Source organism: Impatiens glandulifera, chromosome 3, assembly GCF_907164915.1.
Source record: "Impatiens glandulifera chromosome 3, dImpGla2.1, whole genome shotgun sequence".
Classification (NCBI taxonomy): Eukaryota; Viridiplantae; Streptophyta; class Magnoliopsida; order Ericales; family Balsaminaceae; genus Impatiens; species Impatiens glandulifera.
The window spans coordinates 557119-570004 of record NC_061864.1 but is presented as its reverse complement, the minus strand read 5'-3'; the positions used below and the strand labels follow the sequence as shown (position 1 = coordinate 570004).

Genomic DNA, 12886 nt, shown 5'->3' with positions numbered 1-12886 from the left:
CCCATTGAGGTTAAATGTGCTATAGAGTTTATTAGAAAAAAAATGTATTAAGAAAATGAGTAAAATAGATGTCCAAAATTTTTTTGTAGGGAATTATGTGTAATTTAATGAGTAAATTAAAAAGTTAATAAGAGCAAGAATTTTCATTCCACTCATTGAATTATACATCATTCTCTATTTTTTTTTTTCTTCTGTAAATAGGCTAGAGTTGTTGCTAAAGAATTTGGTGGTATTGAAGCTCTTGATGTTTGGGCCTGAACAAGCGACCCAAAGATCGAGGCATATTGTCTATACTGTTTGTAGGGCCATCATAATTCAACATTTAAAAAAATAAAATTGCATCTAAAATGTGGAGTAAAAATGGCATACAAGTAAAATTGTTGACAAATTCAATATTAACTGTTGACTTTAAAAATAAGATGACTATTTACCTAAATTAAAATGTGTAGTAACATTTACTTAATTCGTGTTTATTGATAATTTAAATATTTTTATTTTATAAAAATATTGATATTTTTGAAATTTTTAATTAATTATTTATCCTAATTTGTATTTTAGTTCAAATTTAAGTGTTTAAAATGTTTATTAACTTTTTTTTAATGGGTTTAATTATTTATTTTTATCACTGTCTGGTTTAATTTGTGATTGTAGTAGGGTTTCGGTTTTAGGTTATTTAAATAATTTATAAAAATGAAACATTACTTCACCTTTTTTTTTTATTCATCAAATCATTGATTAATTAAAATATTAAAAGAGAAAATTATTTGCTTAACTATTTTTTTCTTTCTTTCTTCTCATCTTTCATCATTTTTATATTTTTATATGTATTGGCAAGTTATTCTCTCTCTCGTTCTTTTTCTCAAATTTCATCCCCTATCACTCTTCGTTCTAAAATATTTTTTAATTAAAATTATTATTTTTTAATTTATTTATATATATATATATATATATATATATATATATATATATATATATATATATATATATATATATATATATATTTTGTAAGTTTTTTTATCAAAATATAAATTCTCATATCTTTAAAATCATCATCAATCAATATTTTTTCTTTATATATTATTCAAATAAACTATACCAAACAAGTCCTTATTTTTGTACTTGGAAATGCCGAGTAATTAGGCTTAGTTATCCAATTAGTTTGGTACTTGTAAATGCCTAACAATTAGGCTTAATTATTGTTCCCTTTGAGTATAAATATACAAACATGGGTTATAGTACTTGAATTGGAACCCATACTTAAACTCCGTTAATATATATTTTATCTTATTATAACATTGTTAGGATTTACTAATGGTGACTATTTATTCTAAATAAACATAGATAAGAGAAAAACTTGGTTGGTAAGTTTTTTACAATTAGAAAATCAATAAATTGAGGTGTTTGCTTACGAGTGTAATTGCATTTTTTAAATAATAATGAAAAATATAGTTTTTCTATATAATTAATTTTAAATATTATATATTAATAATAAAATTATAATAAATTGAGATTCTATATAATTAATTTTAAATATTATATATTAATAATAAAATTATAATAAATTGAGATTCGATTATCACTAAAATTGAATGTAAATTATCAATATGAAAAAATAAATTAATCTGGAAAAGGGGTCGGTTAATCATTATTAAGAGTGTGTTGTCATCTATTCCCACATATATATGATGTATTTATTCATTATTCCCATGAGGGTGGCGGTGAAAAATGAGAGAATAATGTCTAAATTTTTATGAATATCTTTTAACCCATCGTTCTTTCATCTAGTTAGTTGTGATAATGTTAAATATTTAAATATTAAGGAGGTCTGGATATTCGAGATCTTATTTTCTTTAATAAAGTCCTTTTATCAAAATAGTGTAGTCGATTTGCAACAGAGCTGAATAGTCTTTGAGTACCAATGATTAGATGTGAGTATGATTATAATTGGTCTAGTTAATTCACACAAATATCTAATTATCCAACGAAATGTAGTATTTGGAAGAAATTTATTGTGGAAAAGTTTTCGTGAGCAGTCTAGATTCATTGCGATGATGGTTCTTTGATAAGTTTTTGGGATGACATTTTGTGTAGTGTCAAAAGTCTAACTACAACATATCATGAACTTGTTTTCATTGTTATATGTTGAAATGTCACAGTTAATAATATGTTTGATCCTTAGTCTAGTGGTTTTGCTAGCAAAATTAGATATAAAAGGAGATTAAACATTAAAGAGAGTTGATCACATAATAAAATTTTACTTTTGATAGCACACAAACAAATATCTACGTCTGAACAAGACATTATGTGTTGGCAAGACATATTATTTTTTATGTGGAACATTATTAAAAGATGTTCGCTAAAATGATTCAATATAATTTTTGTTGGGAGAAATTATGGGAGTTAAAGATTCCATCCAAGATCTTATTTTTTGGATTTAGCATTATTCACGGTGGAATTTTTACGGATGATATGTTCATAAAAAAATGTTGTATTATGGTTAGTCATATCTGTCACGAGAAAGTTGAATTGATAACTCACTTACTTTTGTATTGACGAAATGTGACTAGTATATGGAGTTTTTGTGGAGTATTTTTGAGGTTCATTTGGTGATGCCTAAGTCTTTAGATAGTTGTTGAAAAGTTTGGATTGATGCGAATGATATGTAAGACCTACATATTTGGGTTACCATCAAAGACGGAGCTAAGATTTAAACTCTACCCGAGCTAAATTTTTTTTATAAAATTTACCCGGGCTAGAAGGATAATAATATCAAGCAAAAAAAACACTTAGTTTATTGTTAGTAAGTTTTTCGATGTTGTAAGAAGAATAAATTGAAGGCACACTATCGAAGTAGATCTACATGATGTGAGATGCGTTGATCTATAAATATTTTCAGCGTGGATCACCATAAATTTGGCCAGAATTAACAAATATACTTTTGGGGGTATTTTTAACATGAGATAAAGTGTCTATTTCTTAAAACACAATATATTCAAGTGTCGTTGTCCCTATATTATTTACAAATTAATTTTTTGATGTATAATTCTTTATTTAAATTATTGAGAATTAACTGTTTTTAAAAAAAATGGAGTTTAAAAAAAGATAAAAATTTATCTTCATGTGTTCGATGGTTTATTTAACATCAGAGGTATTTCGTTTTTTTTTTCACCACTCCGATTTCTGTTGGTGTTGAGTTTGTTTGGTGTGACATCTTGTTTAACTAACCGGATTTTTTATCCCGAAATTTTTAATAAACATAATATTTATAGTGGGTCGTTTAATGTTCAAAAGTTTATCTCGTCTTATTATAGCAGTAAAGGAGATGAAGTTACTGGATCAAAAGTTTTTTTTTTACAACCGAGAGTCATTGAAACTGATCTTTTAATTCGAGGCTCTCTTACACGTATATTTTCAATTATTTATATGAGTATAATTTTTTTATCATAAATGTAGATGGTGAGTTACACTTCGTAAAAATAATTCGACAATGTTTACCTATAGCTCAAATTGTTGAGTAGAGATTATCTCGACACGAATTGACATGTTCTGCTTCATCACTCATACATTTAGATTTTCATTCATTGTTTCGATTTTGTTGATATTATTTTACAAATCAATTTTTTTAATAGGTAACTTCTCAGTTAAATAATTAATTATTTTTAAATATAAAATAATAAACAAAACTAAAAATAAAATTAATGAGAGAATCAAATTCAAAATAGTTTTCTTAAAATTCATTCACATGTGTTATGCTAGTCTATTATATGTTTTAAAAGATTTTGATATTAATAATAATTTTTTAATATGATTAAATTATACAACTCCTACAATTAAATAATGATCATATTTATTTATAAATAAGAAAAGAAGGTAGATGAATTTTGTCACAAAAGAAAAGAAAAAGAAAAAGAAAAAGAAATAAATCTCCCTCAATTCTATATAAATAGAAGAAAAATCATATAGGCTCGATCTCTATCTCGATCTCTACAAATTACAATGATTTTGATTGCATGTTTTGCAGCAATTCTTGTTCTGGTGGCCGTGTCAAGTCTTAACTACTATAAAAAACACAAACTAATTAATAATATTGTTCTCGCGCCTGAGCCGTCCGGATGGTTACCTATCATAGGCCATCTCCACCTCTTGGCTTCAACCCAAGATACTGCAGCCAGAACCCTCGGTTCCATGGCCGACAAATACGGTCCCATCTTCTCACTCCAACTAGGAAGCCACCGAGCCATCGTGGTTAGCGGTCGGGATGCTGTTAAAGAGTGCTTAACAACCCACGATGCGGTTTTCGCGTCACGTCCTCCTATGGCAACCGGAAAGTATTTGGCCTACAATAGTGCCGCCTTTGCCCTCGCCCCATACGGACCGTATTGGAGTGAAATTCGAAAAATGGTCACTTCAGAATTCCTGACCACGCAGAGACTCCACGAGCTGCGACACTTTAGGGAATCTGAAGTGAACGCTCTTCTCAAGAGCCTTTACTCGTCTTTTTGTCTTGATCAAGAGAAAAGGCGAGTGCCCATGAGCCAAATGTTGGAGTGCATGACAATGAACATAGTTCTTAGGGAGATAGCGGGAAAGCGACTCTCCGACGACGAGAAGGAAAGAGATGGATTGGTTCTGAAAGAGGCAATCAATAAAGCTCTTTACCTTAGCGGGTTGTTTGTGGTGTCCGATGCAATTCCTTTGCTCGAGTTGGTTCGATATTGGAGGGATCTTAAAGTCTATGAAAGAAAAATTCAAGGAGATAGATATGATCCTCCACCAATGGCTTCTAGAACACCTTCTCAAGAGGAGGGAAGACGACGTCAACGACAGTTTCGAACAAACGGATTTCATCGACGTAATGTTATCTATACTGCCCGAGGACGAGGTGGTGTCGGGCCACGACAGAGATGCCATAATTAAGGCAACTGTTATGGTAATAATTGCATTTTGTTTAAATTGAAAAATGTCAATTAGTTAATTTGAATTGCATATCTATATGGATAGATTCTAATATTAACCGGTTCGGAAAGCATGGCAGTGGCGTTGATATGGGCTCTCTCGTTGTTGTTAAACAATCCCCACTCGTTAAAATTGGCCCAAGATGAGCTTGACAATGTCGTAGGAAAGGATCGGTGGGTGCAAGAATCGGACCTGGATGATCTAAAATATCTCCAAGCCATAACTAAGGAGACTCTAAGGTTGTACCCATCAGCCCCGATATCCGGGCCTCGACAAGCCCTTGAAGACTGTCACGTGGGCGGGTATTTTGTCCCAAAGGGTACCCGACTGATTGTCAACATTTGGAAGATTCAGCGAGACCCGGAAATATGGTTGGATCCTGAGGCATTCTGTCCGGAGAGATTCCTTGAAAATGGGATCCATAAAAATGTTGGGTATAGAGGGCAACAGCACGAGTACATTCCTTTTAGCTCGGGGAGGAGGATGTGTCCCGCGGTAGGGTATGGGATTCAAGTGGTGAACTTGACGTTGGCTAGCCTCTTGCAAGGATTCGACATGAGACCAGCAGGGGAGAATCAAGTTGTGGACATGACGGAAGGACTTGGGTTGGCCTTGCCCAAGGTTCACCCATTGAAGTTGTTTTGGCACCTAGGCTTCCACCTAAGTTATACCAACAACTCTAGTGAATCAATACTATTGAATATAATAATTCTTCAATCTTGGATGACGCTACCATAGTTATTGTCATTCCCACCCCCCTTAGAGTAATGTCACACACATTAGATGAATGCAATGCATACCAAACTTCCTACTCTCAATATGGGCAGGTATAAATTTGATAAACCTCTCCACAAGTATCTACACTAAAATAAATAAAGAGCATTTCTCATTTACTATTGAATGTCTAGAAATAGACAATTTAGTTTTTATCATTAATATACAAACCATAGAAAATTTCTCATAACAGTTGGTTTAAATTAATATACATAATGAAAATTTTATAATTACTATTTACTACCCACCCTTAGTAATATCATACTACAAATTATTTTACCAATATTAATAATAATAAAAGGAAAATTGTAGATATTGGCTGTGTAAAATTAAACATCATAACTATTTTAGGAATAAATATATATCAAAAAACATAATGAAAATTTATCAAATGAATAAATATAGCTTATCATCTAATAAAACCTAGAAAAGTTAATAATAGAAACAATGTCTAATACCAAAAAAACAAAAATCATTACTTGTTCATAAATCAACAGAACTGGAGGGGATCCACTCAACTTAGTAGCAAACAATGGTTCCAAAAGCCAATAAATAGTAAAGAGTACAAGTAACTAATACATAGTGTGCCATTTGACCAATCAACAAAAACATAAAATCCAAATTTGTATGAAAAGATTTTCTTAATTAAAATTGAGTAGCATAAGTCTACTACCTCCATTATAGCAATTAGTTTGTTGTAGCTGCCAGGAAAAATAAAAATAAAACAAAATCAGAAATCAATCTTTACTGATATAAGAAAAACATTATTATAGGATAATAAATTGCGCACCTTTGGTGGATGGCTCATCTTGTGGTTTCATTGCTGGAAATAGTAGAACTTCCTGTTTTCACCAAACATAAAAGAGGTGAGTTCAATCATATAAAATGAGGGGGAAAATGGCATCAGCCTTATAATTAGTTGTGTGTGGAAACAAGACCTTGATATTCTGAGAATCTGTCAACATCATAGCTAGTCTGTCAATACCCAATCCCCACCCGCCAGTTGGAGGCAAGCCATACTCTAAAGCAGTACAAAATGTTTCATCCAAAGCCATCGCTTCATCATCGCCTGATTGTCGGTCCTGAAGTTTAAAAGCAAGCAGATGCATCAGTACAAATAAATATTTTCGCACAAATTATTAGGGTTAGCTAGCAGATTGGGACAAAATGTTTGAGTACCTTCAGTTGGTCTGCAAACCGTTGGCGTTGAACAACTGGATCGTTTAGTTCAGTATATGCATTGCAAAGCTGTGGTGATGGTAACACAAGGTTCATGCAGTGACAATTAATAATAAATATAAACATCTAAGAGGACTCTCCATCTTAGAAAAAAGGGATCTCAAAGATTTTAACTTACTTCGTGTTTATTGACAAACAGTTCAAAGCGTTCGGTAAGTCCAGGTCTCGACCTATGCCATTTCGCCAATGGGCTCATTATCTCTGGATGGTTAATTATGAATGTTGGGTTGACACAGGTTTCCTCTAGAAAGTGCCCAACCAACTGTAACAAGATGTACAAAATAAGGATTATATTTATGTTAACTAAGAGCTTGTTTGTTGTAGGGTTTATGACAAATAATCTGGTTATTTTTAGAGAAAAAAACTCGTTTCATGAAAAGATAGATTATTTTTGGTTAAATGACAAAAATATCCTACATACCATTTGAAAACAGTTTTTGCATATGGATCTTGATCTAGATCCGGACCCAGACGATGAATTGTTAATAATTTTATTTTGAAACACTTTTTCTTGTAAGCTATCTCTTCTAGATGTGTATCCAAATGAGATTCTCGTCACATTTGGAAATTAAATTTAGTGAGACACATTTAAAAAAGCATTGATGGTCCCTCAACAAATTATGGATCCTGACCCTAATCTAGAAAGTGTTTCCAAATGAGCTCACAGTATAAATTTTACAAATAAAAAAGGGGAGAGGTATTTTGGTTGATGTTTTGATTGTGATAGATAGGGGGTTATTTGAATTAAATTCAAATATATTTAAAGAAAAAGATATTTGATATTTGGTGGATGATTAGATTGATAAAGTGCTTGAATTTTGATGATTGGATAAGTGGTTATTTGGATTAAATAACCAGTCATCAAACAAGGCCTACTTCATTATTGACTTTCAATTAAGTGAGACAAAAAAAACAGGGGTTGTGTATAAAATTACTTACTTTATCCAACATGCGTGCAACTGTCAAGGGAGGTGGACATTTGATCTCATATTTCATGCATGCTTCGGCCAAATACTTGCTAGCTTCATCACTGCCAAGGTCCTTGGGTATATTAAGATTTGCCATCTTCTCTAAATCTTCTATCATATCAATCCTCCTGCAAATATCAAGAAATATAAGGATTATCATGGTGATTAGAGGAATCATAACAATGCATAAAATCACAAGGTTAAATTCTCAAACCTAAAAGGAGGTGTAAAATCAATCTCAATTGGCTCATTTTCTAGCCCATTTGAGTGATACTTTAGTTTGTAACCACCAGTAAGCTCCTTCACCATTCCTATCAAAATTTAAATCCATTAACCAAAACAAATCTAAAAAGCAAGTTGCATATACAGAGAAGGCATCAAGAGAGTTTGACTTACCACTAAGCATTTGCTCGGTTAGCTCCATCAAGTCATTATAATCAGCATAAGCCATATAAAACTCACATGTGGTAAACTCTGGGTTATGGGTCAAGTCAATGCCTTCATTTCTGAACTGTTTTCCTATCTCGTATACACGATCTAGTCCTCCAACAACTAGCTGCTTAAGGTAAAGTTCAGGCGCGATACGCATGAAAAGCCTCATATTCAGATCATTGTGGTGGGTCACAAATGGACGTGCAGCTGCTCCTCCAGCAATCATGTTCATCATAGGTGTCTCAACCTTAAGACAGTGCAGGCACATTAGGGCCAACAGTAATAATTCATAAGATTAAGGGTGTTTTGTTGAAACTGAAAATTAAGTATGAAGACTTAGGTATCTGAAAATATCTAAATTTGTAAGTACATGAGTAAATTGATTTGATAAAATGTGAAACTATTGATTTGATAAAATGTAAAACTACTGATTTGATAAAATGTAAGACTATTGTTAAGAAAAAAACTTACAAACTATTATACCCTTAAAATCACATAATTGATTAATTTTCAGGGCTAAAGTTGTGTTATGGATGGTCTTACTAGATTGCCAAGAGATTATTTGATGTAGGTTTATTTGAAAATAATCTGGGTTAGTTAGAAAAACCTTGTTTGATGAGAAATTATATTATTTAGGGTTATTTGGGTTAAATAACTGAAATATCCTTCGTATTTAATATTTTAAATGTTACACAGAAAATAAAGTAAGTGTAATTTGGTATCATAATTTGAATGATGATAGGATTAAATCCAAATAAGCTTTCATCAAGCAAGGCCCAAGTTAAGGTATTATACCTAACCTATTTAGCGAGATTTTGTAGCTTAATCAAAATAATTAAATGGTTTAAAAAGCAATTTTCAAATAAACTTTATTCAAATAAGCAGTTAATAACTATCTGTTAGATTAAATGATAAGGAAAACACTTAATAATTAAATGCACATCTTTACCTCCAAAAAATCAAGCTTATCAAGAAAGCTTCTAACATATTGAATGACTTTTGATCTGGTCTTGAATATTTGTCTGACTTCCAGATTCAACATAAGATCCAAATAACGTTGCCTATAACGCGTCTCCTGCCATTGTACAGAGAGCTGAGTATCAGATAAAAGACAGAAAAATGTACTTAGAAAACAATAAAACTTGTATCATCATGCACCTGATCCTTCAAAATATAAGCATCTGGGTTTCTAGTACTTCCTGGGGTCCATATCTCAGTTTTCTGCACATATTAGAGATATTTAGCACCAATACATGGCCAATGATAATGCATACATGGTTCGTAAGACTGTTTCAACCCTCACATTGGTATTCTCTGAACCAGGACCAGCTTTCTGCCTCGGCATCATATGGAGGCAGTGAGAGAGTACAATGACTGATCTTGGAAATACACTCAACTCGCCCCTATTACTCTTTCCTGAAAAGAGTTAACATATGAAACTTATAGACGTGAAAGTTGTATTGAAGTTAATCTACATGACAAGTCAAAAGCATCAGATTAAAACAATGCAAATGTTTGTATCACCTTCCTACTCATGAGCAGGCACGAAATTGATAAATCTCTTCACTTAAAAATAAAGACAAAAAATAATCATATAAACACTAAGAGAGACAGTTTGATGTAGGGGCTTTACTTCAATAATTCTTTTTTTTTTTGGAAAATATAATCTTGTTTGATGAAAAAGTGGATTATGAGGGGTTATTAGGGTAAGCGACTAAAAAAATCTTTGAATTTAATTTACTATTCAAATGTTGTAAAAAATAAAGTATTGGCAATTTGATATTTTGGTTGATGACTGATGAAGAAATCGATGATGGGATGCGGGGTTGTCTTACAAAAAAGTCATACATTTGAACACTTTAGTTAATTCAAATTCAAAATAAACAGAATTTGGGGCATTGTGTGATATAATTAGTTAAGAATCAAATAAATATGGATCTACGTTAATATGAATACCTGGGTGCCCAACAACACCAACAATATCTCCACGCTTTATAGCCGAATGAAGTTTTGAGAATTCAGCTTCATCCAAGTCTGATGTTCTAGAAGAGACGTTAAATGGAAATTTAGAAACACTATAATGAAAAGAAAGTGTGAAATATATTTTGATTACATGGCAATAGGGTACGATACAAGATCACATATGTTTGTACATTTTCAGCAAAAATGTCAAAATGGTACAGGCAATTTGGGATATTCTTATTAACTAGTTGATTTGGTATAAAATCTAATGCCCAAAATCAAATGGTATTCAAAGATTCTTAACTTTTTTTCTATAAAATAATTTATAAATATTTTAACTTAACAAAAACAGTTCAAAATCTACACTATAATCCCTCTTCTTCACTAGAACAGCCACTAAATTACCTCACATCCTCCCCAAAATGAACCATTCTGACAACATAATTCCCAAAATAATCAATTACCTTGCATCAGCCATTACTTGTACTTTACCCCCTGCACTGTGTAGGTCATAAAAGAACAACTTTGCTGAAGATGATCGCTTGTTCATAATTCTCCCTTGAAAAGGAATCAGTAAAGACATCAGTTCATCTGATTATGCTAGCAAATAAATATAAAAGCTTAAATTTTGAATTCATATACCAGCTAAAGACACTTCAACGTCTTTAAGATGTTCCCCATTGTTTAAGCCTCCATATTTCTCTATGTACTCCAGGATGGTCAATGAAACCTGGAATTTGTGAGGATATGGGTTCTTCTCAGCACTCTTCTGAGCTGCAAGGAATTTGATCCTATTCTCGAAGTATTGCTGTCGGAAAGAACACGTGTAAGGAAAATGAACACTGGAATGTAGGAATAATACAAAGAAAAATGATTGAGAACTGTAGGAGAATGGATCAAAATAGTCTTACAGTTGGGTCCATGTCTTCATCATCAGCTGCTTGGGCTTTCTGAGACTTGGATGCAGCATCTGGCTGAAAAATTATAGAATCGCTATCAATGAGCAAGTATACAATAACGTACTTATTTACTCCAAAAAATTGTAGTCAATTGAGTCTGAAACTGTTATCTTTCAACCCTTTTCTTATAAGGTGATAAGGAAAATGGTCTGGTATATAATGTTTGTTCAGTACAAAATAGTGACTGTCCTCTGTAGGACGTGTAAAATCATACTTATCTGATTGATGTCAATCATCCTAAACTGATGATAAAATAAACAAAATTGAAGGTACCTGTTGCTGTTCCTTTTTCTTTAGCTTTTCATCTTCCTTGCGTTTCTTCTCCTCTTCTCTCTGCTTATTCTTCAACTCTTTCTTCAGAGCACTGCAAAAGATTGGGCATTGAAGAGACAAAATACAAATAAGGGATTGAAACACCGTAAAAACCGGCCGCATTTCTCCACCAAAGAGTTATGCATGGTAACAGAGATCGTTTGAGAAGAAGAAAAAACTCACTTTTTGCTAGGGGCTTCGCTTACGGGTGAAGCAGTCTCCAACGTAGGCGGAGGAAGAGGAGCGTTACTTTCCATCGTTGCCGAAATGAGAGATGTAAAATTACTGCTTCCGCTGCTGCTTGTTCTTGGAGAAGAAAGAGAATGGGAAACAAATGTGGCTGCCCTATTTAAAAATAAGGTTAGGTTTTAGGCTGCTGGTTCCCGGGTCGACAGCTTAGCGGATCATTCGACCCGTAAGCGACGCTGACTAGGCTAGCGACTACTTTCTACTTATTTTATTTCTCAAATGTAATTTCATTTTTGTTTTACTTATACATTAATTTCATAAAAAAAATTTATATTTATTTTTGTTTGATTTTACTACTTCATTATTGACGGTCTATTATATTGAGATATCTTAATCTAAGTATAATAATATACAAGGACTAAAATACATGTTACCCTTTATTTTAAAATAAAATTTACATATATTTTTTATATATAAATGTAAAACTAATTATTTTATATTAACATTCATGATTTTAATGACAGTTACAACTTACAATAAATTATATTATTTTATGAATGTTCCACACAATATATTTTTCATTAGTAGATTGTATATTTTATTTCGTGCACACCAAAAGTAAAATTATAATTGGGGTAGGTATATATTTAGTCCACTCTAAATTCTAAACTTATTACAAGAACAATAGTTTATATAAAGTTAGAAGACTAAGTTATGGTTATGGGTAAAGAGTGACTAATCAAAATCCTTAAAGGCCAAAAAGATTTATCTTATTTATTAGAGACTAAACCTTTTTTTATTTTTTATTTTTTTTTTTTTTTTTTTTTTTGTCAATAATCTTAAAATAATATTTTGGATTTTTTTTTTTTTAATTTTATATTATTAAATTTGAATAGTTCATTGGATTACTTTTCTCTTAACATTCTTTTGAATAAATTTTAAAACAATAGATAATAGAAAAAATAAAGCTAACAAATTTGACAACAATTTTCTTCAACTTCCAACTCTTAATTCTTATAAAAAAAAAGTTATATATATTAGTTACTTTTTTTAAAAATATTATAATTAAGAAAAGACACATCTCATAATTTTTAT

General features: G+C 31.4%; 1 protein-coding gene and 1 pseudogene across 2 annotated transcripts; one reads left to right on the top strand and one right to left on the bottom strand.

The window, feature by feature from the left end:
• The first annotated feature begins 3996 nt into the window (after positions 1-3996).
• LOC124928753 lies at positions 3997-5639 on the top strand (annotated as a pseudogene).
• Positions 5640-6196: 557 nt separating this feature from the next.
• LOC124929142 (lysine--tRNA ligase, cytoplasmic) lies at positions 6197-11928 on the bottom strand. 2 transcript variants are annotated; one of them, XM_047469425.1, is made up of 17 exons: positions 11786-11928; positions 11564-11654; positions 11243-11305; positions 10974-11139; positions 10796-10889; positions 10326-10411; positions 9667-9785; positions 9528-9590; positions 9319-9444; positions 8334-8616; positions 8152-8248; positions 7909-8065; positions 7088-7231; positions 6910-6978; positions 6669-6812; positions 6521-6572; positions 6197-6431 (listed from the first exon to the last, which is right to left on the bottom strand). In XM_047469425.1, exons 1-17 carry the CDS (start codon positions 11857-11859, stop codon positions 6418-6420), a joined length of 1842 nt encoding a protein of 613 aa, XP_047325381.1. In that variant the 5' UTR covers positions 11860-11928; the 3' UTR covers positions 6197-6417. The 2 variants fall into 2 exon arrangements, with proteins under 2 accessions (XP_047325381.1, XP_047325382.1); XM_047469426.1 differs by having other exon boundaries at positions 9673-9785.
• Between the last annotated feature and the right edge of the window lie 958 nt (positions 11929-12886).

Coding starts and splice junctions, on each gene's coding strand:
- LOC124929142 (XM_047469425.1), bottom strand. CDS start 11,859: ATGGAAAGTAACGCTCCTCTTCCTCCGCCTACGTTGGAGACTGCTTCA. Junction 11,655..11,785: donor AGCGAAGCCCCTAGCAAAAA/GTGAGTTTTTTC, acceptor AATCTTTTGCAG/TGCTCTGAAGAAAGAGTTGA. Junction 9,786..10,325: donor TGGTGTTGTTGGGCACCCAG/GTATTCATATTA, acceptor AACTCTTTTCAG/GAAAGAGTAATAGGGGCGAG.